The sequence below is a fragment of the Anser brachyrhynchus genome (genome assembly GCF_964034855.1).
Source record: "Anser brachyrhynchus genome assembly, chromosome: 3".
In the NCBI taxonomy this organism is placed as follows: Eukaryota; Metazoa; Chordata; class Aves; order Anseriformes; family Anatidae; genus Anser; species Anser brachyrhynchus.
The window spans coordinates 125,563,893-125,587,325 of NC_137696.1; the positions used below are offsets into that span (position 1 = coordinate 125,563,893).

The window sequence follows — 23,433 nt, forward strand, 5'->3', positions numbered from 1 at the left end:
GCGGCTGTGGTGGAGCTCAGCAGCCCTGCAGGGTAGAACCACCACACCGTGCTCGCTAGGTGCGGTGTAAAGCGTGTTTTGCATAGCTGGCCCTACAGACAGCCCCAAGAGCTGCTGCACGAGCTGTTTCCTCTTTAGTCAGTTCAAAGGCTTGTTGATGCTCAGGGCTGCACTCAACATAGGCCCTCTTGCGAGTCACTTAATACAGAGTCACAAACTGACTGTAGCCTGGAACATGCATTCTCCAGAGTCCCACAAGACCTAGGAAAGTTTGTATTTCTCCCTTGTTAGTTGGTGGGGACATAGCTGTTATTGAATTGATCACATCCATCCTGCCATTTTACTCACAAGAACTGGATCTCTTGTGTGAATCCTTTGGCCTTGCTTTGCTTTACAGCAGAACCAGCTTTCAGAAGAATTTGGATTATTTTCTTCCCTTTCTCAAACAATTCCTCTGCTGTGTTACCCCACGCAGTGATGGCATTAAGGTATTGCAGGTGTCCAGGAGCTTCCCCCTGTTCCAGTGCAGCCTGGATCAGTCCACGGCAAGCAGTAGGGCTGCCTTTCCACCCCTGGGGCAGTCGATTCCAGGTGGACTGGATGCCCCTGCAAGGGAAAGTAAACTGGGGCCTGCATGCCAATAGTCCACTGTCTTCATAATTCTGGAGTTAGCCGGACACCAAATCCACTGTTGGTCCCATCCCATCACTCCACTTCATCTCTGCCAGCATGCTGGCATATGACAGTGGCGCTCTGTATAAACTTCCACCACGTGGAACAGATTTCATCTGGATCTTTGGGTGCCTGGTCATCATCCAGATCACTATAAACCATCCTGAGCACAGCTAATTCCCTCAGGTACTGGAGACCTTTCTCCACGGTGCTTGACTTGCCTGGCTGATGCACAGTACCTTCCTTGAAGGGATGGATACCTTTCCTTCACGCCTGACATGGGACATCTCCAGATGCTGAGGACTTGTGCCCTTTCCCAATCACTTTGCAAGGACCCTTTTCCTAGAGAGGGATTCCAGCTGCCTTCTGATTCCTAGCTACCAGCCCCAGTATCCCAGCATCAGAGCAGCCAGGTGAGAATGTGCTCACCTGGGTGACAGCTGAAATCCTTTTGCTATCTCACAGCTCACTCAGGGATAGGGTTCAGGTGGTTTCAGACTCTTCTATGATTTTTGTCTCTTCTCCCTCCCATTTTTGTGATGGCTCTGCTTTAGAGCTGCCTGCCTCTTCCCTTCCTTGAAGGGGTGCCTTGGGGTGCAGCTGCCCCAGCAGCCTGGCTCAGCCCCAGCACAGCCAGCAGCTGCCGAGTTTCATTTTCAGGCACTGCACCAGATAACAGCCTGACTTCCAGGAAAGCAGAAAGTCTCTCCCTGCTGTGCAAACAGGAAGCTGCAACCAGTGCAGAGGCTCAGGGCTCTATAAAGAGTGGGGTCAGAGCTGGGCTGAGAGGCTGCCGGAGCTGGGCTGAGGCTGTGCAGGCGCTGCAGAGCACCAGGGAGGGCAGGTGGGTCCCTGCTGACATGTGCTGGGCAGGGCAGGGGCCACACGCGGAGCCCCCTCGGCCTCCTGCTCGCTGTTTCACCCATCCCCTGCTGGGCTGCGAGATGCCAGGAGGGCAGCAGGGCTTTTCGCACAGGGGAAATGGGCTCTGCTCGGGGGTGCAGGAATGAGGAGCAGCTCCCTCCGGTCAGGCTGCTGCAGGAGGTGGGGGGCTGTGCTGCAAGGGCTGCCCTGGAGGGCAGGGAGGATCTGGGAGCAGGGACAGCAGCAGGCAGGGAAGCAGGAGGCCCCCCGGGACAGCCCAATACCCCGCAGAGGTGCGAAGCCCAGTGGTGGGGCTGGATGGGGCGGTGATTGCTGCTGCTGCAGGAGCCAGCCCTGCAGAGCCAGTGCAGCCACAAGCCCAGCTGGGCTGGAGCTGGTTTTTCTCTCACATGGGGCAGCTGCTGGGCAATGGGGAGCAGCGAACAAACTCCTTACGTTGCTTTCCTATGTGCAGCTTTCTGATCCTTCCTAAACTCTCTTTACCTCAACCCATGAGCTTGTCTTGCTTGTGTGTCTCCACTTCTCTCCCCATTCTGTTGGTGGGGAGCGGGTGAGCTGCTGCTGGGTGCTCCTTGTTGGCCGGGGCCAACCCAGCACAGGGGTCCTCTCCCTGCCTTGGGGGCTGCAGCATCACCCACAGCAGGCAGAGGCACGGTCGGGATAGAGTAATTTTTTTCCTTGTAGCTGGTATGGGCTGTGGTTTTGATTTAGGATGAGAATGATGCTGACAGCACCGATGTGTTAGTTGTTGTGGAGCAGTGCTTGCACAGAGCCAAGGACTTTCCTGCTCCTCACGCTGCCCTGGCAGCGAGGAGCCCAGGGTGCACAAGGAGCCAGGAGGGGACAGAACCAGGACAGCTGACCCCAAGGAACCAAAGGGATGTCCCATCCCAGAGGGCATCCTGCTCAGCAATTATATCTAGGGGAGTTGGCTGGGCTGGGGGGCGGCCGCTGCTAAAGCAAGGGTTAGGCTTCAGTCAGTGGTTGGTGACCAATTGCACTGTGTATCACTTGCTTTGGATATTCATTGGTTTATTATTATTATTACCATCATTATCCCTTCCTTTTTTTTCCTATTAAACTGTCTTCTTCTCAACCCACAAGTTTTTAGCACTTCATAGTATCCTAGAATGGTTTGGATTGGAAGGGACTGTGGTGGTATTATTCTGCTGGGCAGCTGAGCTCCACCACAACTGCTCTATCGCTCCCCCTCCTCATAGGAAAACTGGGAGAAAATGCAATGAAAAGGGCTCACGGATTGAGATAAGGACAGGGAGATCACTCAACGATTATTGTAATGGGAAAACAGACTCAGCGTAGTGTGATTAGAGAAATTTATTACCTATAACTAACAAGCTAAAGCTCTGAGAAACAAATAAACAAAAACAAAACAAACAAACAAAAAAGACAACTTCCTCCCCCCGAGCAGCACAGAGGAACCAGGAATGGGGGCTGCGGTCAGTCCCTGACACATTGTCTCTGCCATTCCTTCTCGGTCCCTCTCTGCCCCTGCTCCCCGTGGGGTCCCTCCCACGGGATGCCGTCCTTCCCGAACTGAGCCTGCGGGGGCTGCCCACAGGCAGCAGCTCTTCAAGAACTGCTCCCACACGGCTCCGTACCACGGGGTCCATCCCCCAGGAGCAAACTGCTCCAGCACGGGTCCCCCACGGGCGGCAGCTCCCCCCAGACCCCTGCTCCTGCGTGGGCTCCTCTCCACGGGCTGCAGCTCCGGCCCGGGGCCTGCTCCTGCGGGGGCTCTCCGTGGGCCGCAGGCTCCTCCAGGCCACATCCACCTGCTCCACCGGGGGCTCCTCCACGGGCTGCAGCGTGGAGATCTGCTCCGTGTGGGACCCGTGGGCTGCAGGGGGACAGCCTGCTCCACCAGGGGTCTCTCCCCAGGCCGCAGGGGAACTGCTGCTGCGTGCCTGGAGCACCTCCTGCCTCCTGCTGCACTGGCCTATGGAGGCTGCAGGGCCCTCCCTTATCTAACATGGGGCAGCTTCTGGATTCTTCTCACAGAGGCCACCCCTGCAGACCCCTGCTAACAAAATCTTGCCATGTAAACCCAATATGGGGACCTTAAAGCTCATCCAGTTCCAACCCTCCTGCCATGGGCCGGGACACCTCCCACCAGCCCAAGTTGCCCAAAGCCCCATCCAGCCTGGCCTTGAACACCACCGGGGACAGGGCTTCCACAGCTTTTTGGGGCAGCCTGCGCCAAGGCCTCGCTGCCCTCGGAGGGAAAGATTTCCTCCTTATACATAATCTAAACCTACCCTAAGTAGTTTAAACTCATTCCCCCTTGTTCCATCTCCCCACTCCCTGACAGAGTCCCTCCCCAGCTCTCCTGCAGCCCCCTTTAGGTACTGGCAGGCCGCTGTAAGATCTCCCCAGAGCCTTCTCTTCTCCAGGCTGAACAACCCCAGCTCCCTCAGTTGGAGCCCTGGTCTCCCTCAGGAGAGGTGCTCCAGCCCCTGGATCATCTCTGTGGCCTCCTCTGGACTTGTTCTAATACTTCCTTGTCCTTCTGGTGCTGGGGGCCCCAGAGCTGAGTGAGCGCAGGGCTCCAGGTGGGATCTCACGAGAGCAGAGCAGAGGGGGACAATCCCCGCCCTCGTCCTGCTGGCCACGCTGCTTTTGGTGCAGCCCAGGGTACGGATGGCTTTCTGGGCTGCAAGCGCACATTGCCGGTTCACATTGAGCTTCTTGTCAACCAGCATCTCCAGGTCCTTCTCCTCAGGGCTACTCTCAATCTATTCTCTGCCCAGGCCTTGCCTCCAGCATGTGGACTGTACCACACAGATTGTCATCAGCAAACTAGCTGAGGGTGCGGTTGATCCCAGTGTCCGTGTCACTGACAAAGATGTTAAACCGTCCCGATCCCAATACTGACCCCTGAGGAACACCACTCATCACTGGTCTCCACCTGGACATTGATCCGTTGACCACAGCTCTTTCAGTGTGACCATCCAGCCAGTTCCTTACCCACTGAGTGGTCCCTCCGTCAAGTCTATGTCTCTGCAATGTACAGACAAGGCTATAGTGGGGAACCACGTCAAATGCTTTGCACGAGTACAGGTAGATGAGTTGCTCTTCCCCTATCCACCAATGCTGTAACCCTGTCGTAGATGGCCACCAAATTTGTCAGCCACGTTTGGTGGTTTTACCGTGCTAGGCAGCTGAACTCCACCGCAACCGCTCTCTCACTCCCCCTCCTTAGAAGAGGAGGGGAAGAAGTAAAGGAAAGAACAACTCGCGGGTTGAGATAAGGATAATTTAATTAAAGGGAAAAAATAATTATTAAGGAAAGATTATTATTAATTAAACAATTTAACTAAAGGGAAAAAAAGGGAAAGGGGAAAGGGGAGGGGGAAAGGGAAAAAAACACAACAAAACAAAACAAGTAAAGGCTGTGTGGAAGTGCAGAGGAAAGAAATTACTCTCTAATTGCCACAAATGAGTGATGCTTGACCACATCCTTGAAGCAGGGCCTCAACACACGTAAGCTGGTGTTCAGGTAATTCCAGAGTTCAACCTCAAGTTTCTGCTCAGGTTTTCTGCCAGAAGCTCCAGTTGAGGCCATGTGTACTGGCTTTATGTGGCAAGGGCTCTTATCGTTCTCTACAACCACCTGAAAGGAAGGTGTGGGGAGCTGGGGGTCGGCCTCTTCTCACAGGTAACCAGTGATAGGACCAGAGGGAATGGCCTCAAGTTGTGCCAGGGGAGGTTCAGGTTGGAAATGAGGAGACATTTCTGCTCAGAAAGAGCAGTCAGGCATTGGAACGGGTTGCCCAGGGAGGTGGTGGAGTCACCGTCCCTGGGGGTGTTCAAGGAGAGGTTGGACGTGGTGCTTGGGGACATGGTTTAGTGGGTGACAATGGTGGTAGGGGGGTGGTTGGACCAGATGATCTTGGAGGGCTTTTCCAACCTTAATGATTCTAGGATTCTATGATTCTAAGGGCTTGTATTGGGTTTATATTGTGTTTATGTGGGTTGTTTATGTATTTATATTGGGTTTATGTGGCTTGTATTAGGTTTATGTGGCTTATGTGCCAGGCGGGCTGCAGGGGAGGCCTCTGCAGAGCCCCGCAGCTGCCCCAGGTCAGACCAGAGCCAGCTCCAGATGGCTCCAAAGGAACCCGCTGCTGTCCAGAGCCAATCCAGTGAGCAACGCTGGGTGGGCCTCTGCGAGAGCGGATTGAAGAAAGGGGAAAAAAAAACAACTGTTGTGCAACAGCAGCTGGGGGTGAGAAAGTGTGAGAGAAGCAGCCCTGCAGCCCCCCAGGTCAGTGCAGCAGGAGGCAGGAGGTGCTCCAGGCTCGCAGCAGCAGTTCCCCTGCGGCCTGTGGAGAGGCCCCTGGTGGAGCAGGCTGTCCCCCTGCAGCCCACGGGTCCCACACGGAGCAGATCTCCACGCTGCAGCCCGTGGAGGAGCCCCCGCTGGAGCAGGTGGATGTGGCCTGAAGGAGGACAGACGTTTTTGCAACGAGAGCCCACCACTCCCCTCTTCTTCTTTTTTCCACCTTTTATTGCTGAGTGTGACATGATATGGTATGGAATATCCCTTTGGTTGGTTTAGGTCAGCTTCCCTGGTGATGTTCCTTTCTCACTTGCCTACCCCCTAGGAGGGTTAGAGAGAGCCCTGATGCTGCGCCAGCACTGCTCAGCAGCAGACACAACACTGGTCTGATACCACTGCTGTTTTAGCTACAAGTGCAGAGCACAGCACTGTGTGGGCTGCTGCAGGGAAAGTTAACATCCCAGCCAGATCCAGTACACCACGATCTGCTCTTACTGAAGCCATGTTGGCTGTCACCGACCACCTCCCAGTTTCCCATGTGCCTTAGATGAGCTTCTAAGAGGATCTGGATTTTTTTTTCCTTTTAACTTTTATTTTCTTCAATCCTCTTCGGCATCCTGCTGTGGGGGTGGGGGGAGCCAGCGAACAGCCGTGTGGTGCTTAGCTGCCTGCTGGGTTAAACCACAACATCCTCCAACACCACCCCAGTGTGCTTTGTGCTCCTCTGGCAGCTCCCCCAGGGCCCTTCCACCACGGCCCTGGGCAGGCATCGGCTGCTCCCTGCATCATGCTCTGAAAACAGCCCCTGAGACACAGAGTCTGTGCATTCCCAGGTCATCTGCCTGACCATAAGAAACCAAGGCCCAAAGTCCTAAAGAATCCTAGAATGGTTGGGATGGAAGAGATATTATAGATCATCCAATTCCAACCAGCTGCCCTGGGCAGGGACACCTCCCACTAGATACACAGAATAATAAAATATGCAAGTTAGAGGGAACCCACAAGGATCATCAAATCCAATTCCTGGGTCCTCAGAGAAACACCCAAAAATAAATAAAAATCAGATCGTGCATCTGAGAGCATTGTCCAAACGCTTCTTAAACTCTGGCAGGCTCGGTGACGTGACCACTTCCCTGGGGAGCCTGTTCCAGTGCCCGACCACCCTCTCGGTGAAGAACCTTTTCCTGAGATCCAGCCTGAACTTCCCCAGGCACAGCTTAAAGCCATTCCCTTGGGTCCTATCGCTGGTCACCAGAGAGAAGAGAGCAGCGCCTGCCCCTCCGCTCCCCTCGTGAGGAAGTTGGAGGCCACCATGAGGTCTCCCCTCGGTCTCCTCTTCTCCAGGCTGAACAATCCAAGTGACTTCAACCACTCGTCATATGTCTTCCACCCTAGAAAATTTACATTCTTTGTTCCTTTAGTTAGTAGTTTTGCATGACAAAAGTGTAAGGGTATGTGGATGGTGACAGCGTTGGCTTCATTAAGGTTATCCAGTCTCCAGTGGCTACTTGATGGGCCAGAGATTGCCTCTCTACAGGCCGTGGAACTATGGAGAGGCCTCTTCTAAGGGGTGGTGGCCTCCCCTAACCTGATGTAACCAAAGTCTGTTTTCCCCTTCCACAGCCATGGGGTCACAGGAGGAGAGAGCAGATGCTGGGGAAAAGGCACACCTTGCTAAGAAATTGCTGGCAGAAGCATTTGAGAAGGAAGGACTTGATGAAGAATACTGGCTCCCCAAACTGTCGGAGATATTGGGTGTTAAGTCAAGAGGTGCTTTGAAACATCTGCAATATGAAGACTACCTTAAACTGGAGTGCGAAGTACGGTACCCCTGGGAGACCGAGGCACTCCGAAAGCTCCTGGGAATCACAGACAACAAAAGAGCTGTTGATGAGCTGCAGAAGCAGCGCTTGGAGATGATGAAGCAGAGACAAGAAGCAGCCAAGTCAATCCTACAGGAGCTGGAAGAAATGCAGAACAGCCGCAGCCACAGCAAGGAAATGATAAGACAGAAAGAGGAGGCACTATGGCAAGCCATGGACATTCCCAAGGAGTACTGGGCACCACCCGAGAAGGCATTGGTGGATGAGCTGGTGAGCATCCAGAAGCAACTGGAGCAGCAGGAGAAGTCCATGGGGAAGAGAGAGAACGTCTCTGACAAGGAGGTCCTGAGGCGGGCATCGGGAAGGCCTGGCTCTGCAGGGTATTTACCGAACCAACAGCCTGGAGGATGTGCTGGCAAAGCGAGAGCAACTCATCAGGATCCCTGATGGCTTCACGCTCACTGGTCCAGAGCAAGGGTCTCTACTTGAGAGGAAGGAGTTCTCCTCCTCTGCAGCAGAAGCCACTTTCACCAAGTCCATGGAGCAGCTGGGGTTCAGCATCAGCGCTTCTGCCACAAATGGGTTCTGGGGGTTCAGTCTTGAAACAGGTGTAGATTACAGCAAGTCCTCACAGTCAGAGGACTCCCATCGGTCACGCTCGGAGCAGACGTACATTTGCACCACCAAGTACCAGTACATCCCTCTGGCCTCCTGCTACTTCCAAAAGGACCAGCTTCGCCTCTCAGAGGCAGCCCTGCGAGAGCTGCAAGACATTGAACGGCTTCTGAGCATCACCCAGGAGGCAGAGAGGTTCCACCTACTGAAGAGCAGGTGTGCCAGCTTCTTCAGCAGGTTTGGGTCCCACGTGAACCAGGGACCCCTCCACTTTGGGGGTATATTCTGGTGGAAAGCATCTGCCGAAGGTTTCAGAGCAGAGCAATGGGATGAGATGAAGCAACAAACATCTGAAGCACTGGACGGCTACATCGGGGCTAGCTTCAGTGGCTTCGGTACCAAGTGGGGAGTGAAGGTGGGTATTTCAAACTCCACCTCACAGGCATCATTTCAGGGAAGAGACAGAAGCAGCACCCACACAGCAGTTCAGCTCTGTGTGACCAAAACAGGGGGCCCATCAGAGACGGATTCCCTTCCCGAGTGGAAATGCGGGCTTGTGGCCAATAACACAACCTGGTGTGTGATCGACCGGGGCTTTCAGCTGATCCCAGTGTGGAACATAATCCTGTCCAACCACAGCAGCGATTTTAAATCCTCCTATCAAATGAGCAGCAGCCTCAGGGCTGTGTACGAAGCTCTAACGAATCACAGCGTTGGCGTGATCTTTGGAGAGGAACTGGCCAGTGCTGTGGAAGAGGCCAGAGCTTTCCTGGAGCACGTGAAGACCTGGGAGGTGACGGTGGATGAAAAGAAACTGCTCATGTTGATAGATTTTAAACAGGGTCTGAATAACAGAACAAAAAATCACAGTGTCTGGATCAACATATGTCTGTCAGACAAAGCGTTGCAGAAGTTCCTGGTGAATACCGTTTCTTTTTGCCAGAAATCTTCTCCAGAAAGCACCACCTACATCAAATCTCTGCTGCAGTGCCTGCTGGATCCTCACATCTATTCTGTTGAGGACTTCCCTGGGGCTTCCTTCATTATGCAATGGGTCTTCCACACAGAGCACGCGCCTACCAAAACTCCCAGTATTTCCACTCTTGAAGATCTCACTAAGACACTGCTGCAAATGAAGGAGTACATCCAGGAAGTGACCTACACACCGCCAACTTCTGCATCCACCATTCATGAAGCAAAGATCAAAGCCACCTTCACTGTAAGCCTGGCTGTTTATTCCTTGCTCCAGTTTCTGCAGCAAACGGCACAGGAAGACGTAGAACTCTTAGTGCTCCTAGTTACAGCCAGCATGGGATACCAAGTAGAAAGCAGCACCTTTCAGTACCTCCTTGGGTGTCCAGAAATTAATTTCATGATAAAGGAAATGCAAAAGGCACATAACGAATATCAGAGCCTGAAGGAACAGGATGTTTACAGAGCTCAGGCCTTCCTGCTGCTGACGGGCCTCACCATAACACCTGAATATAAGAAGGTGACCCCTGAGCAGAAGAATGACCGCTTAGTTTTCATGAAAGAAAAGATGGAAAATGCATGGTCTACAGAGATGAAAGCTCTCCTCGAAAAGTGCAATGCATTCAAGGACTGGGAGATGCTGGAAAGACATTTGCAATCCATCATTGGTGGGCAACTGGAGGACACATCTGACAACCTGAAGAAAGACAGTATAATCAAAGACATGGAAGATGCTTTTCAAGGCATGCAGCCTCCCAGTCAATGCAAACCCAAATCAGACAGCAGCTCATCCAAAGCAAGTCAAGCCACTGCAAACCCAGAGTTCCTCAACTTACTTAAGCGCCTCGGGCTGGAAAGGTACTATCCAAGAAAAATGGGCACAGAAGATTTCCACATAATATACCAGACATCTGTACACGACAGCCAGCCCAGCAAGGACAGCGAGCTACCATTTTACTTCCTGCAAAGGCTGCTGACCGTGGATTATCGGGTGAGGTACCTGACTTGCAAGGAGGCGAGTAAGCCAGGAGTCGTGCCCGCACCAAACACCTCAGCGGAGGACCACGAGCCCTCTGATTCCTTTGATGACTTTTTCAGTGATTTGGACGAAGGAGACCGTGAATCTGCAAGCAGGGAGAGTCATGTGCACCCCATGGACCTCCAGATGGCAATTTTTCATTGTGCTGATGATTTCATGAGACAATACCTTTCATCAAAGCTTGCTTTCTGCCAGTTTGCACTGCCCCTCCTGGTACCAAACCCGTGCACTTCACAGATAGAGTTCCCTCTCTGGTCCCTCAGCCAAATCAAGAAGAGCTGGAAAGGGTCAGTGAGATCGGGAGAGCAGACGAGGATTAGCAGTCACAACAACAAACTCATTTGTCAGGCAGAGACACCCATCGTGTCCTTCCTACGCATCGGCAGCTCTCCTTCTTCTTCCAAGTCTCAGCTCCTGAATGCCCTGCTGAGCAAGCAAAAACATGACACTTTTTTCCACCGACATTGCAAAGGCAGCACCAAAGACTGCTTCCTGATGAAAGGTGTTGTGGAGATCTCCTGGTACCTTCCTCGTGGTGGCAATGACGACAGCTTTAACGGCCCTGTTGCTTTCTGTAACCTGCACGGAGATGCGAGGGATCACGAACCCCAGCTGCAGTTTTTACAGGAGATCTCTGCCGTGAACGTGGTTCTTGTTTCTGAGTCTGATCAGAGCAACAAGAAAGGCAGGAAAATTTTACATGATCTATGGCAGTCTCAGAGGCCTTTGGTTTGTCTTTTCACTGAGAAAGAGAGCATTGCAGCTGGCCGATCTAGCCAAAACATAAGAATAGGGATCAAGAACAGAAATGAAGCAGAATTAATGGGTGAGCTGACAAAAACCATCCGAGACCTAGTGGAAGGTTCAGGTGCACTTGTTAGCCTCAATGCATGTATGGGCACAGCTCGCCAGTGTGGCTTCTTAGTCGATGAAGATGCAGAAGCATGCGTGACAGCCAAAGAAACGGCACTCACGCTGGTGAATCTGTTGAAGAAAGAGAAGTTGTGTGAGATCAAATCACAGCTGCTGCCTCTTCAGGGAAAACTGTGGTACATGTGGTGTAAAAAGGACAAAGAACTCACTCACTTGCAGGAAAAGGGGAACAAGAGCATAGAGCACCATCGGAGCCAAATTGAATCGGAGAAGTCTGCAATAAGAAGAAAGCAACTAGACAAAGCGTTCCCCCTCAATCAGCTGATGAAATCAGTCATTGGCTTTCTCCACTCGCAGCCAGTTGATACCAAGAAATTCTTTCTGCAGTGGATGAAGGTCTTCATGGATGACCTGTCCTCTGATCGCCTTGACGAGCTGAAGAGAGAGTATCATCAGTTATGGTCTAAAATCCTGACATTAAAGAAAAGCAATGAAAAAAGCAACCTGAAAACTCAATTGATGAATAAGTTAGATGCCTTTTCCCATGAAATTAATGATTCGTCCAATGGCCTTGAGCACATTTTGAGAGAGGTAGGGCAGATTTATGAGGCACTGGAATCAACAAACTCCAAAGAAAAATACGTTAGCAAATTACCTGAAATTGCTGCCGATCTGATGGTTTCAGGGTACCCCATTGAGCTGATGGATGGTGATGCTTCTTACGTACCACTGCAATGGATTGGAGCAATCTTTGACAGGTTAATTGAGAAGCTAGGGGACAAGCGAGTATTCGTGCTTTCCGTGCTTGGCATCCAGAGCACAGGGAAGTCAACCCTGCTGAATGCCATGTTTGGTCTCCAGTTTAACGTCAGTGCAGGGAGGTGCACCCGGGGAGCGTTTATGCAGCTCCTTAAAGTGGACGAGAAGCTCCAACAGGATTTGAACTTTGATTACATGCTCATTGTTGACACAGAAGGACTTCGTGCCGTAGAGATGGCCAATAAGCAGTCACTTAACCATGACAACGAGCTGGCCACTTTTGTCATTGGCATCGGCAACATGACTCTGATCAACATCTTTGGAGAAAATCCTTCAGAAATGCAAGACGTCCTTCAGATTGCTGTGCAGGCTTTCCTGAGGATGAAGCAAGTAAATCTTTCCCCAAGCTGCCTGTTTGTGCACCAAAACGTAGGCGAAATAACGGCAAAGGAACAGAACATGGAAGGACAAAGACGTCTGCAGGAAAAGCTGGATGAAATGACCGTGACAGCGGCCCAGCAGGAATTCTGTGACGTCACCTGCTTCAGCGACGTCATCCGCTTTGACGTGAACACCCACATTCATTACTTTGCTCACCTGTGGGAAGGAAACCCACCGATGGCACCGCCCAACCCCACCTACAGCCAGAACGTCCAGGAATTAAAGAGCAGAATTCTCCAAGCTGCCAAGAAGGAATCGCAGGGCAGCTTTTTGAGGCTCTCCAGCTTGAAAGTTCGTATTAGTGACCTGTGGAATGCCTTGCTGAACGAAAACTTCATTTTCAGTTTCAAGAATTCAGTGGAGATTGCTGCATACAAGAAACTGGAAACCGCATTTAGTCAGTGGACCTGGCAGCTGAGAAGTCACATCTTAGACGTGCAAATGAAACTGGAAAATAAGATTCGGAATGGGGAGTTGGGGAAGGTCACCATGGAAAACCTTCAAAAACTGGTGCAAGAGACAAATGATGCCATCACCAAGAACATGGAAACGTTCTTTAGTGAAGACAGAGACTGTGAAATACTGATCCAGTGGAGAAGCAGCACGGAACTGAAGCTGAAAGAGCTGAGAGAGTCCCTTCTTGTTGAAACAATAAGGAAGTGTGAGAAACTTATAGAACTAAAGAAGAGCCAGAGTAAACTGGATGAGAGGAAGTCCGAGTATGAAAAGGAGCTCCTGAAAACGAGCAGAGAGTTGGCCCTATCTCTAAAAGGCCAGGAATTAAGTGAAAGTGAACTGAGAAACCACTTCAATTCTCTCTGGATGCACTGGGTTACTGAAGTCTCCTCTGCTGCTCCCCCTCTGGAACAGGTGGACATCGATGTGGACATAGAAAATGTCCTTCTAGATCACTTTAGGGAGCCTAATGCAGCTGAACAAATCATGAAGCTTTACCAAAAGATCTCATTTTCTCTTGACATAGAGAAACACGTGTCTAAGAAAAAACGCCTGGGCATCATTCCTAAGAGTTTTGACAATGCCAATATTAGCAGCATGCACCGCATTACAGATAGCATCAAAACGCGTGTGAAGGCAAACATTGAGAAGAAGGAAAAGGACAAAATGGATTACAGTCGAACTTTTATTCATGAAATACTAAATGAAGTGGAGGAAGGTATGAACTCTGTCCCTACCACTGCAAAATATAGTTTTAATAAAGATTACAGAATAGATTTATCACTGTACCTGTGCAGAATGGCAGCAGAAAGGTTTAAAGACATGCATGCAGCATTCAGGAAAGCAAACGATCCAGCTGTCTACCTGGAGAGCAAGAGAGAAGACTTCTTTAAAAGTTTCCAGATTTCCTGCCAAGGAGCCTCTTGTATCACAACATTTGCTGATTTCCTGTGCAGCAAGATTGCCCCAGCTCTTCGACACGCCATCTATGAGAAGACAGCTCTTGACGTAGCTCGAGACATGAAGGTTAAAATACCAGATTTCAGGGGCAATAGATCCACTCTGGAAACTTGCATGCTGAAATACCTAGCAGAAGAAGAAAAATTTGAAAAATTCATGCATTACCTTAATTTTCCAGGAGACTTTTTAAAAAATTACATTCAGACAAAAGTTGAGACATACTGTTTAGGTGAGAACAGAAGGCTAGAGATGTTTTTAATAGAATCCCTTACTCGTTACTATGAAAACATTCAGTCAGCTGTTTTTGCATCAACCAGAGTTGTCAAAGACAGAAAAGACAGAAACGATAAAATCTCTCTTTGGCTGGATGAATTCTGCAGAGCACTTGGAGACGTGCTAAACTTGCCCAGAAGTGACCTGAAGGGCATTGAACATCAGGAGATTACAGACATAGAGTTCCTGAATAACGCCATGACAGAAGCACTGTCTCCCCTGATTGATGATCTCAGGAAAGAGTTTGCTAATGCTGATATGAGCTCATTTGAAAGGCAGCCTCACACAATACTGGCTGAGCAGTTTGCAGGGTGCCAGAGTATGTGTCCATTTTGTGGGGCTGTTTGCACTAACACTATGCCAAACCATGACGGAGACCACCGGGTTGTCTTCCATCGTCCACAAGTTTTGACAGGATACAGATGGCATAAAACAGACAACCTAGTCATTGATATTTGTTCTAGCTGTGTTTCAAGTGATATCTACTTCAGGATTGGCAAATACGGACGGTTCCAATACAAGAGATATCGGGACGCAGGACATCCCTATTCCACTTGGAACATTCCTCCTGATCCGTCCATGCAAGCATACTGGAAATGGTTTGTGTCTTATTTCAGGACACAGCTAGAACAACACTACAATGGGAAATTTCATGGCAGAGGAGAAATCCCTGCTTCGTGGCAGACAGTTACAAAGCAGAATGCACTCGCTGAACTGGAGAAATATTAGGCTAAGTTGGTATGAAGGAAAAGCTGCAACTGCTTTGCATTTTAGAAGAACATAATATGAGGCTAACCACAAAATATTGTTGTAATGATTATGACCTTAAACCATGTCAAGAAAACTAAATGTAATTGCTTGCAAAGTTGGGTGAAATAAGGAACGCTTCTCATGCTGCTGCTCAGTGATTCCCTTGCTTTGTGATAAAGTCAAAGTCCTCTTCCTTTCTTGCCATAAATATTTACATCAGCTTTGTCTCAAAGCAAACTAGAAAAATATTCCTGCAGCAAGCAGTCATACCACCAAGATTAAGACCAAGTGCCAGATGAAGAGCAAAGGCAGCATTACAAAGTACCAATTTTATCAGCTGCTATGAGAAAAGAAATGACACTGGCAAAGGAGCAGTTTCCCTGCAGCAAATACTTGTCATGCTTACAGAAAGGACAGCGGGGTCTGTGTGCAGGTGAATACTTGTGGGAAACTCTGCTATTTTGTTTTTTGGGGGGCAGGGATTGTTTTATACATTCATAAACACAGTACTCAGGTGCTGTTCTCTTTCTGATGATGTTAAAGCAGGTAACGCAGCAGCCTATGTGGATTTAGACAGTGATTTTAACTCTGTGGTTATTAGGTATATGTCCTAGGTTAAGATGTGCCCACACTTCCATGAGCCATTCTTACTCATGGGTCTGGGCCTGGCAAACTTCCCTTCAGCTCCTAGCCACCCCAACTGCTTTTGCCAAGCACATCTGTGTTGGGTAAAAGTCTTTTATAACCAATGTAGAGAATTAGACAGCTTTGCAGCTTCCTCAGCAGCTGTCAGCAGTGCATGATCTCAGTGTTTGTGCTGTCAAGACAGGCAGGTGGCAACTGAACAAAAATGGTCTGGAGAACATGTAAGTGGCTCTGCCTGCACCAGTGCAGTGGGAGGGGGTTTTTACTGTGCAGTTCTTCTGCAATCCTGCTGGAAAGCCAATGACCAGAGTCTCCTGGAGAGCTGGCAAAAGTGGTGATTCATTAAAATTCTTTGTAGTCTTTGCTAATAAACTGTTTGAGTTGGACTGGACTGGTCTCTGCATGCTTTATTTCCAGGTGAGCCACAATTCTCATAGAATCAGAAAATCAGAACGGTTTGGGTTAGAAGGGACTTTGAAGGTCATCTCGTTCCAACCCCCCTGCCATGGTCAGGGCCACCTCCCACTAGATCAGGTTGCTCAAAGCCCCATCCAGCCTGGCCTTGAACACCTCCAGGGATGGGGCATCCACAGCATCTCTAGGAAACCTGTGCCAGTGCCTCATTGCTGTCATATTAAAGATTTTCTTCATAATTTCTAATCTAAATCTCCCCTCTTTTAGTTTAAAGCCATTACCCCTTGTCCTATTTCTATGCTCCCTGATAAAGAGTCCCTCCCCAGCTTTCCTGTAGAATCCTAGAATCATTAAGGTTGGAAAAGCACTCCAAAATCATCTGGTGTGGGAAAAGAATTCGCAGGTGGCTTTGCACTGTTTCACATGTCCCTGAATTAGAGACAATGAGGAACCAAACAGTAGAAATAAAAACTAAGCAAGGTCAAGATAAAGTAAATTGGCTACAGATGTGCTTTGGGCAGTGGCCAATTGCTGGCTGGCTCGAGGCGCGCGTCTGAGGGTCTCTAACCAATTGTATGACAGATTCGGGCGCGTGGACAGTGCGTGGGGCTACAGGGAAAGTATATGTAGTAGTGGAAAAGGGCAATAAACGTCTCCTGTTCTAGAGCCATCAGGAGTCGGTGTCATGCATCCCTTCAGTCTGGTCCAACCATCCCCCTACCACCAATGTCACCCACCAAACCATGTCCCCAAGCACCACGTCCAACCTCTCCTTGAGCACCCCCAGGGACGGTGACGCCACCACCTCCCTGGGAAACCCGTTCCAATGGCTGGCTGCTCTTTCTGAGCAGAAATGTCTCCTCATTTCCAACGTGAACCTCCCCTGGCACAACTTGAGCCCATTCCCTTCTTATCGATGGGTGTCACATTTGCAAGTCTCCAGTCATCTGCAACCTCTCCAGTTGACCAGGACCGCTGGTAGATGACGGAAAGTGGCTCAGCAATCTCATCTGCCAGCTTCCTCAGTATCCTCGGGTGGATCCCATCTGGACCCATGAATTCGTGACAGTCCAGGTGGAGCAACAAGTCTGTAACTGTTTCCACCTGAACTGTGGGGGGGGTTATTCTGCTCCCCGTCCCAGACTTCCAGGTCAGGAGGCTGAGATCCTGAGGATAACTGGTCTGACTGTTGAGGACAGATGTAAAGAAGGCATTGAGAATCTCAGCCTTCTGCTTATCCTCAGTAGTCATGTTCCAGTAAAAGATGGAGATCCTCCTTGGTCCTGCTCTTACTGTTAATATCGTTGTAAAAACATTTTTTGTTGTCTTTCACCACAGGTGCCAGATTGAGCTCATACTGAGCCTTAGCCTTTCTGATGTGGCCCAGCTCCCTCAGCTCCCCCAAAATGGAGCCCAACTCCCCCAGCGCCTCAAAATGGAGCCCAGTTCTCTGCAGCTCCCCCAAAGCCAGGCCAAGACCCCTCTGCTCCCCCCAAAGGGGGTCCAGCTCCCTCAACTCACCCACATCAGGGTCCAGCTCTCCCCATATGGTGCCCAGTTCCCCTTGGTGTTGTGGAAACTCTTCAGCAAAAAAACTGCTGTCCACCTCACAGCAGTTTATGTGTTGTCCAGGCTGTTCAGGGATGCTGTGGGCACATACACATATTCCAACCCAGGACCCTCCTGCCCAGCTGCTGGAGCCCAGTGCAGACCAGTACTCCCCAGCATGGTCCTGCCCAGCCACTGGAGCCCACGAGTCAGCACCAAGGCCTGAAGCTGTGAACGTGGCCTCCCCACCCAGATGCTGGTGCTAAGCCCTGCACTCGCTCCACACACACCTCTCCCTCAGCAGCTGGTTTTGGGGACTGTGCTGGTTTTGACCAGGTGTCACAAGCTAAAGGGCGTGCATCCTGCCCAGCCTGTGGGTGCATGGAGATCACAGCTGTGAGTTCATGGGATTCCATCACACAGAACAACACAAAGGCTCTATTTTCTAAAAAAAGTGTTTATTATAGATTACTGCAAATCACCCCTAGCAATTATATTATAATCAATAAAGCTAATATATGCATATAAAATAGGCTATTACAGATATTACCAGGAAGTAAAAATCTATGTAATAAATATTGAGGAAATGGCACTAATTAATAGCTACAGCAATTAGAAGCAGAAGGAAGGTCATTAGATGTAGTAAAAATCATTAATATAGCAGCAAATATATACCAGCATTATAGGATACACTAACTTATCAATAATACTATGGTAGTGAAAATACTTATGGATTACAAATTTAGCTATAATATAACAGCAAATATAGTTATGGTAGGTTATATTTATACAAGACTATGCCAATAATAGGTTATACTTATTAATACTGTACTTATGAAAGATTCTGTATGTATATATATATTTCATAAATTGGTCAGGAATTAAACAGTGTGTTTGTCTCCTGCTGTATCCATAACTTCCCAACACAGAAAAAGAATACTTCTCACACTCCACATATCTTTACCAATTACTGCCACAGAGCAGCATTTTTCTTAGCATGACCTCCCTTACCACATGTCCAGTATTGTCTCTGTACATTCTTCTACGTTATTCCTTTGGCCAGATCCCACGAAAGCAGCAGACACTCTCCTTCTACACGCCCTGACATCTCACTGAAAACACTGTGATTCAAGAGGCTCCCTGGCAGGAAATCTGGAAACATTTAAAGAAGTCTTCTCTCTTGCTCTCCAGGTAGACGGCTGGATCGTTTGCTTTCCTGAATGCTGCATGCATGTCTTTAAACCTTTCTGCTGCCATTCTGCACAGGTACAGTGATAAATCTATTCTGTAATCTTTATTAAAACTGTAATTTGCAGTGGTAGGGACAGAGTTCATACCTTCCTCCACTTCATTTAGTATTTCATGAATATGAAATTCATGAATTTCATGAATATGAAATTTCATGAATACTCCAGAAGGGTAAAACCTCTAATTTTCAGGTGGACATGGTGGGATGATGCCCTTAGCAGAGGGCTGTCCTGCTCCGCTCAGCACTGGCATGGCTCCAGCTACAGGAGCTGCGTTCCCCGGTGATGGAAACAAGCTGGAGAAAGCCTGGTGAGGACTGAGAGGGGTTTGCAAGAGGTGATGTTAGGATGAGCTGATGCACACAGGAGTATCATGGAACAGCAGCTGGGTCGCTGGGGAGGTGTCAGGAGGCAGCTAATGACCATGAAGGCTGGAGGACTTCTTGTTTGCCAAGAAGGGCTCTGCATGGAACAGAGAAAATTGGAGGAAGAGAAAAACAACAGGGTAGAGAATCCACTTCTTCAAGGTGCACAAGCTGGGGAGCAAAGCTGCAGCACCCTTGCAGAGAGCTGCCTGCGGAGCCTCCTCCTTGCTCACACCAGGGGCAGCATTTTGGGGGAGGACAGAGCAAAGGCAGCAGTCCCTGGGCAGGATTCCGTATGATTTTACGTTTGCATCCCATTAGGTCGGGGTGTGGGCCAGCACAGGCAGGCAGCAGAAAAAACAACAGACCCACGGCTGAAACACAAAGAGTAAATTTATTTTCCTTACCTTGCCAATGAGGGATCCCCAGAGCAACGCCCGGCAGAAGCACACAAACGGGGACGCAGGTGTCACTGAGCTCGGCCCACGCTGGAAGAACCCCAACCTGCCGTTTGCACCCACTTATCAAGGATTTGCACAGGCACAGTTTTTACCACCATGCTGTGATCCTCACGGTGCTTTCTGATCTTCTCTGTACCAAGAAGGTGCTTTATGACCTTCTCTGAGTCTGGCTTGGGAGCCAGGAGCATCCTTGGGAAGCACAGCGGGCACCTGGAAGCACTGCTGCGTGCTCGAGAACCAGGCATCCAGAGGTAAGTCAGGGCAGAAACGAGGGACTGTAACAGCAGCTCATATGGGAAGGTGAAAGATAGTCTGCAAAGAGAGAAAAACATCCTGAGAAAAGTAGGAATTGGCGGCTGCTGTTGGCTGTTTCAGCTGGAAGAACCGGAGAGCGATGTGGGGAAAGCAGAAGACGCAGCCCCACTGCCCGGCCATGCAGGCAGAGCACCCAACAGAGCAGCGCCCGCCGGTGCTCGGGTGTGGGGTCCCACATCCTCTTGTATCTCTGCAGCACAGAGGACTCGTTCTCCGCCCCAAAAAGCCTCTTCCTGAGCCCTTCTTGTGCTGCACAAACTTTGCCTTTTCCTGCAGGGTTCCCGACAGAAACCCAGCCTGGCTGAGGAAGCTCGGCTGACCCCGAGCCCTGGGAAGCTGATCGACCTCGGCGCGGGGCTTTGTCCTTGTCGTGCTGGGCCCCGTTGGGCCGGGGCCAGGATCAGCCCTCCTGATGTCAGGCTTCTGAATGGAAGTAATCAATCATAAATATATTTGCTTCTTTACTAGTGACAAGTTTTTAATAACCAACAGTATTAATATATCACAGGATCACAGAATCACAGAATCACAGAATCTCTTAGGTTGGAAGAGACCTCCAAGATCACCCAGTCCAACCTCTGACCTAACACCAACAAGTCCTCCACTGAACCATATCACTGAGCTCTAAATCTAAACGTCTTTTAAAGACCTCCAGGGGTGGTGACTCAGCCACTTCCCTGGGCAGCCCATTGCAATGCCTAACAACCCTTTCGTTAAAGAAGGTTTTCCTAATATCCAACCTAAACCTCCCCTGGCACAACTTTAGCCCATTCCCTCTCGTCCTATCACCGGGGAGTGTGTATATTTGCTGCCATACTTTTGGTGCTGCGACTGTTGATAAAAATCACAGAATCCCGGAGCGGTTTGGGCTGGCAGGGCTCTCAGAGCCCCCCCAGTGCCTCCCCCTGCAAGGTCTTAACACCCTTTGGTATGTATGTGTGATGTTGGTCTCTGACTGAAGATCTGCAGCTGGTAAGGGGCCTCTCAGCCTCCAGCAGTGTCCTGGGGAGATGTCCCTGATCATGGGGTGGCCGCCGCCATGCAGCCCGCTGCTGTGCAGGGAAAGCCCCAAAAATCTCGCTCAGACATATTTATGGAATAAAGCGGTTGACTTGTAGTCAGACTATGAAAAATGGGAAAGGCAAGCACAACACTCCCTGTACCCACAACGTCTTTTACTCCCTGATAAATTAGTCTTGGAAGAACCTCCTGCTATTCGCTTGTTAATCACATGGTGATGAAATGGCCTCAAGTTGCACCAGGGGACATTTAGGTTGGATATTTGGAAAAACTTGTTCACTAAAGGGTTGCGAGGCATTGGAAGAGGCTGCCCCGGGAAGTGGTTGGCTCACCATCCCTGGAGGTATTCACGTGTAGATGTGGCGCTTAGGGACGTGGTGTGGTGGTAGACTGCGCAGTGCTAGGTTAGCGGATGGACCTGATGGTCTTGGAGGTCTGTGCCAACCTAAACGATTCTATGATCCTGTGAACTGGTTTCCAGGCTGCCGATCATCAAAGCACACCACACAACCTGATTCAGGGGGGTTCCAAAGAACAGGCAGGAATCAAGGAAGTTCGTGGCCTGGTCAGGGCCTAGGCCTTTCTTCCCTGGGAGCCCGAGCCAAGCTGCTGCGGGCTTGGTCAAGGACTTGAGTGCATCCATCACAGTTAACCATAGGTGTTCTTGTTAGAGGTGGTTGACAGTAATCTGTAATCAGGTAGAGAAGTTTAGGGAATAAAGCCTTGGTGTCCTTGTGTATCATGGACTCCTGTGAACACCCAGCTGCAATTTCCGTACACCCACGGGCCTGGTGACACAGGAAAGGTGTTGGGTGGCAGTGCCTGCAGGGTGGTAGGGGACATCCCTTGGCACAGATGTCCCTCGAGACGTTTTCCAGTGTTTGTTTTACCACCTCTACCAGGGTGCATTTCCCCAGTTTGGTGCCACTCAGCCCCAGTTTGGACCTGTTTGCCCTTTGGAGGATGCAGGACTGAGCAGCTCCAAGGGGCAGGAGCAGGACAGCAGCTCAGCTCAGTGCTGATGTCCCAGGCTCCCAGGACAGGAACAGACGGACAGACTTCCATGATGCCCAGGACATCCCAAATCAACAGCCCCAGGCTCTGATCCCGTAACTAGGAAATCACCCCATGGCGCTTGATGGGGGCTGAGGAAAAGGAGACCACCATGAAAAATAACTATGTTCCATTCAAGTGTGGAAAGGGAAGCAGCCAGACCATGAGTGACACATGGAGGGACCTTCTGAAGGAGGTCATACAGCAGCCGAGAAGAGGAAGCCTCCAGCGAGCATCCTCTTGTGCATCCCTCTGGAGCCTGTGGTGCTGCAGGAGGTTACCAGCATGAAGGCAGGAGAGGCAAAGGCAGGGATGGGCAGCAGCTGGGGCACACCAGGAGATGTGCTGAAGTATGAGAAATCCAGGTTCTGAAGGAGCAGGGGCAACAGGACAGGAGAGACACAGAGGGTGTCATCTGCCTGGATGTCCAGAACAGCCCCAACGGGGTCCCTCACCACAATGGCTTAGAAAGTTAAGGCTGGGATAAGAGTACTAACATGGAAAAGCAGTTACTGAGAACGGAGAAAGAACAAATGGTGAATTGTCACCGTGGAGGGAAGTCTCCAGGGAACACCCCCTGAATGCTCAAGAGAAGATGGGAGCTGTGGTGGTGGCACTGACCGGTGGTAAGGGGCTGCAAACACCACGCATGGGGCTGGGAGGGCAGGGGCTGTCGCAGGATGGCAGGGGACCGGCTGCTGAAAGGGCAGACTGCACTGCAAAGCAACGCACACCCGAAAAGCAGGCTCAACCTCACGCCTCCAGGGATGAATATTATGCCAGCCACTGCTCCCCAGGCGAGACCTTGGGGTTGTAACAAGCAGGTCCACGATGGCAAAGATGTTCGAGACAGGGAACTGGGAAGAAACGTGTCTGCGGGGCAGGGGAAAATGTGCATGTGGCGAGGGTTTGCTGGGGCAGGAGCACGCTCACTGGAAGCATCGCGCTTCGTAAGGCCTGGAGCAGACGGAGCTTTCTCCCACCTGAGGGTGGGAGCAGAAAGGAGCCACCAGCACAAGGAGTTCCTGCCCCAGCGGCACCCCCGCCGCCAGCAGGAGCACTGATTCCCACTCTGGGCATTCACATCATTATCTTTAACACGTGCCACTATATTGGCAGTGTCTTCTGCTGGGGTCTGCTGCCCTCGGACTGGAGGCTTTATTTATGTAGCATTTCTATGCAAAAACCCGCTGGGCCCCAGTGCCGCTGCTTACTCCTTGAGATCAAACACGTGGGTTTCATCCGGACTGCAGCGAAGCACCAGCCTGCGCTCGTGATGCCCATAGCTCGTTCAGAACAGCGAGCAATAAAACATACACCGCACTTTGCTCCATTGCTGAAGGCACCCAGCTGCTTTTAAAAGCCATAATTTCACCCGTCTTGTGTTTGTTTTTTTTTTTTTCCCCTAATGAAAATTAGTTTAAGTGTATTAAAAGAGCCTCAATTAGATGACAGAACTGCAGAATATTCCAGCGGGCAGGGTTTGGCCGTGGTGCTCCCCCAGCTCTCTCCCGTGGCTCTGCAGCCCCATACCCAAAATTTGGCCC

At 50.4% G+C, this 23,433-nt stretch overlaps 1 protein-coding gene and 1 long non-coding RNA gene across 2 annotated transcripts; both read left to right on the plus strand.

The window, feature by feature from the left end:
* The first annotated feature begins 635 nt into the window (after positions 1-635).
* Positions 636-15,849, plus strand: LOC308191615 (interferon-induced very large GTPase 1-like). Its single transcript, XM_080584180.1, is given in 3 exon segments — positions 636-1,516; positions 7,481-8,043; positions 8,045-15,849. Coding segments are annotated over 2 exon segments (7,314 nt in total). The 5' UTR covers positions 636-1,516; positions 7,481-7,482; the 3' UTR covers positions 14,798-15,849.
* Positions 15,850-18,095: 2,246 nt separating this feature from the next.
* On the plus strand, positions 18,096-23,261 carry LOC308191632. The gene is made up of 2 exons (XR_013948176.1): positions 18,096-19,749; positions 20,090-23,261. It is a non-coding gene; the product is annotated as an uncharacterized lncRNA (long non-coding RNA).
* Positions 23,262-23,433: the final 172 nt, after the last annotated feature.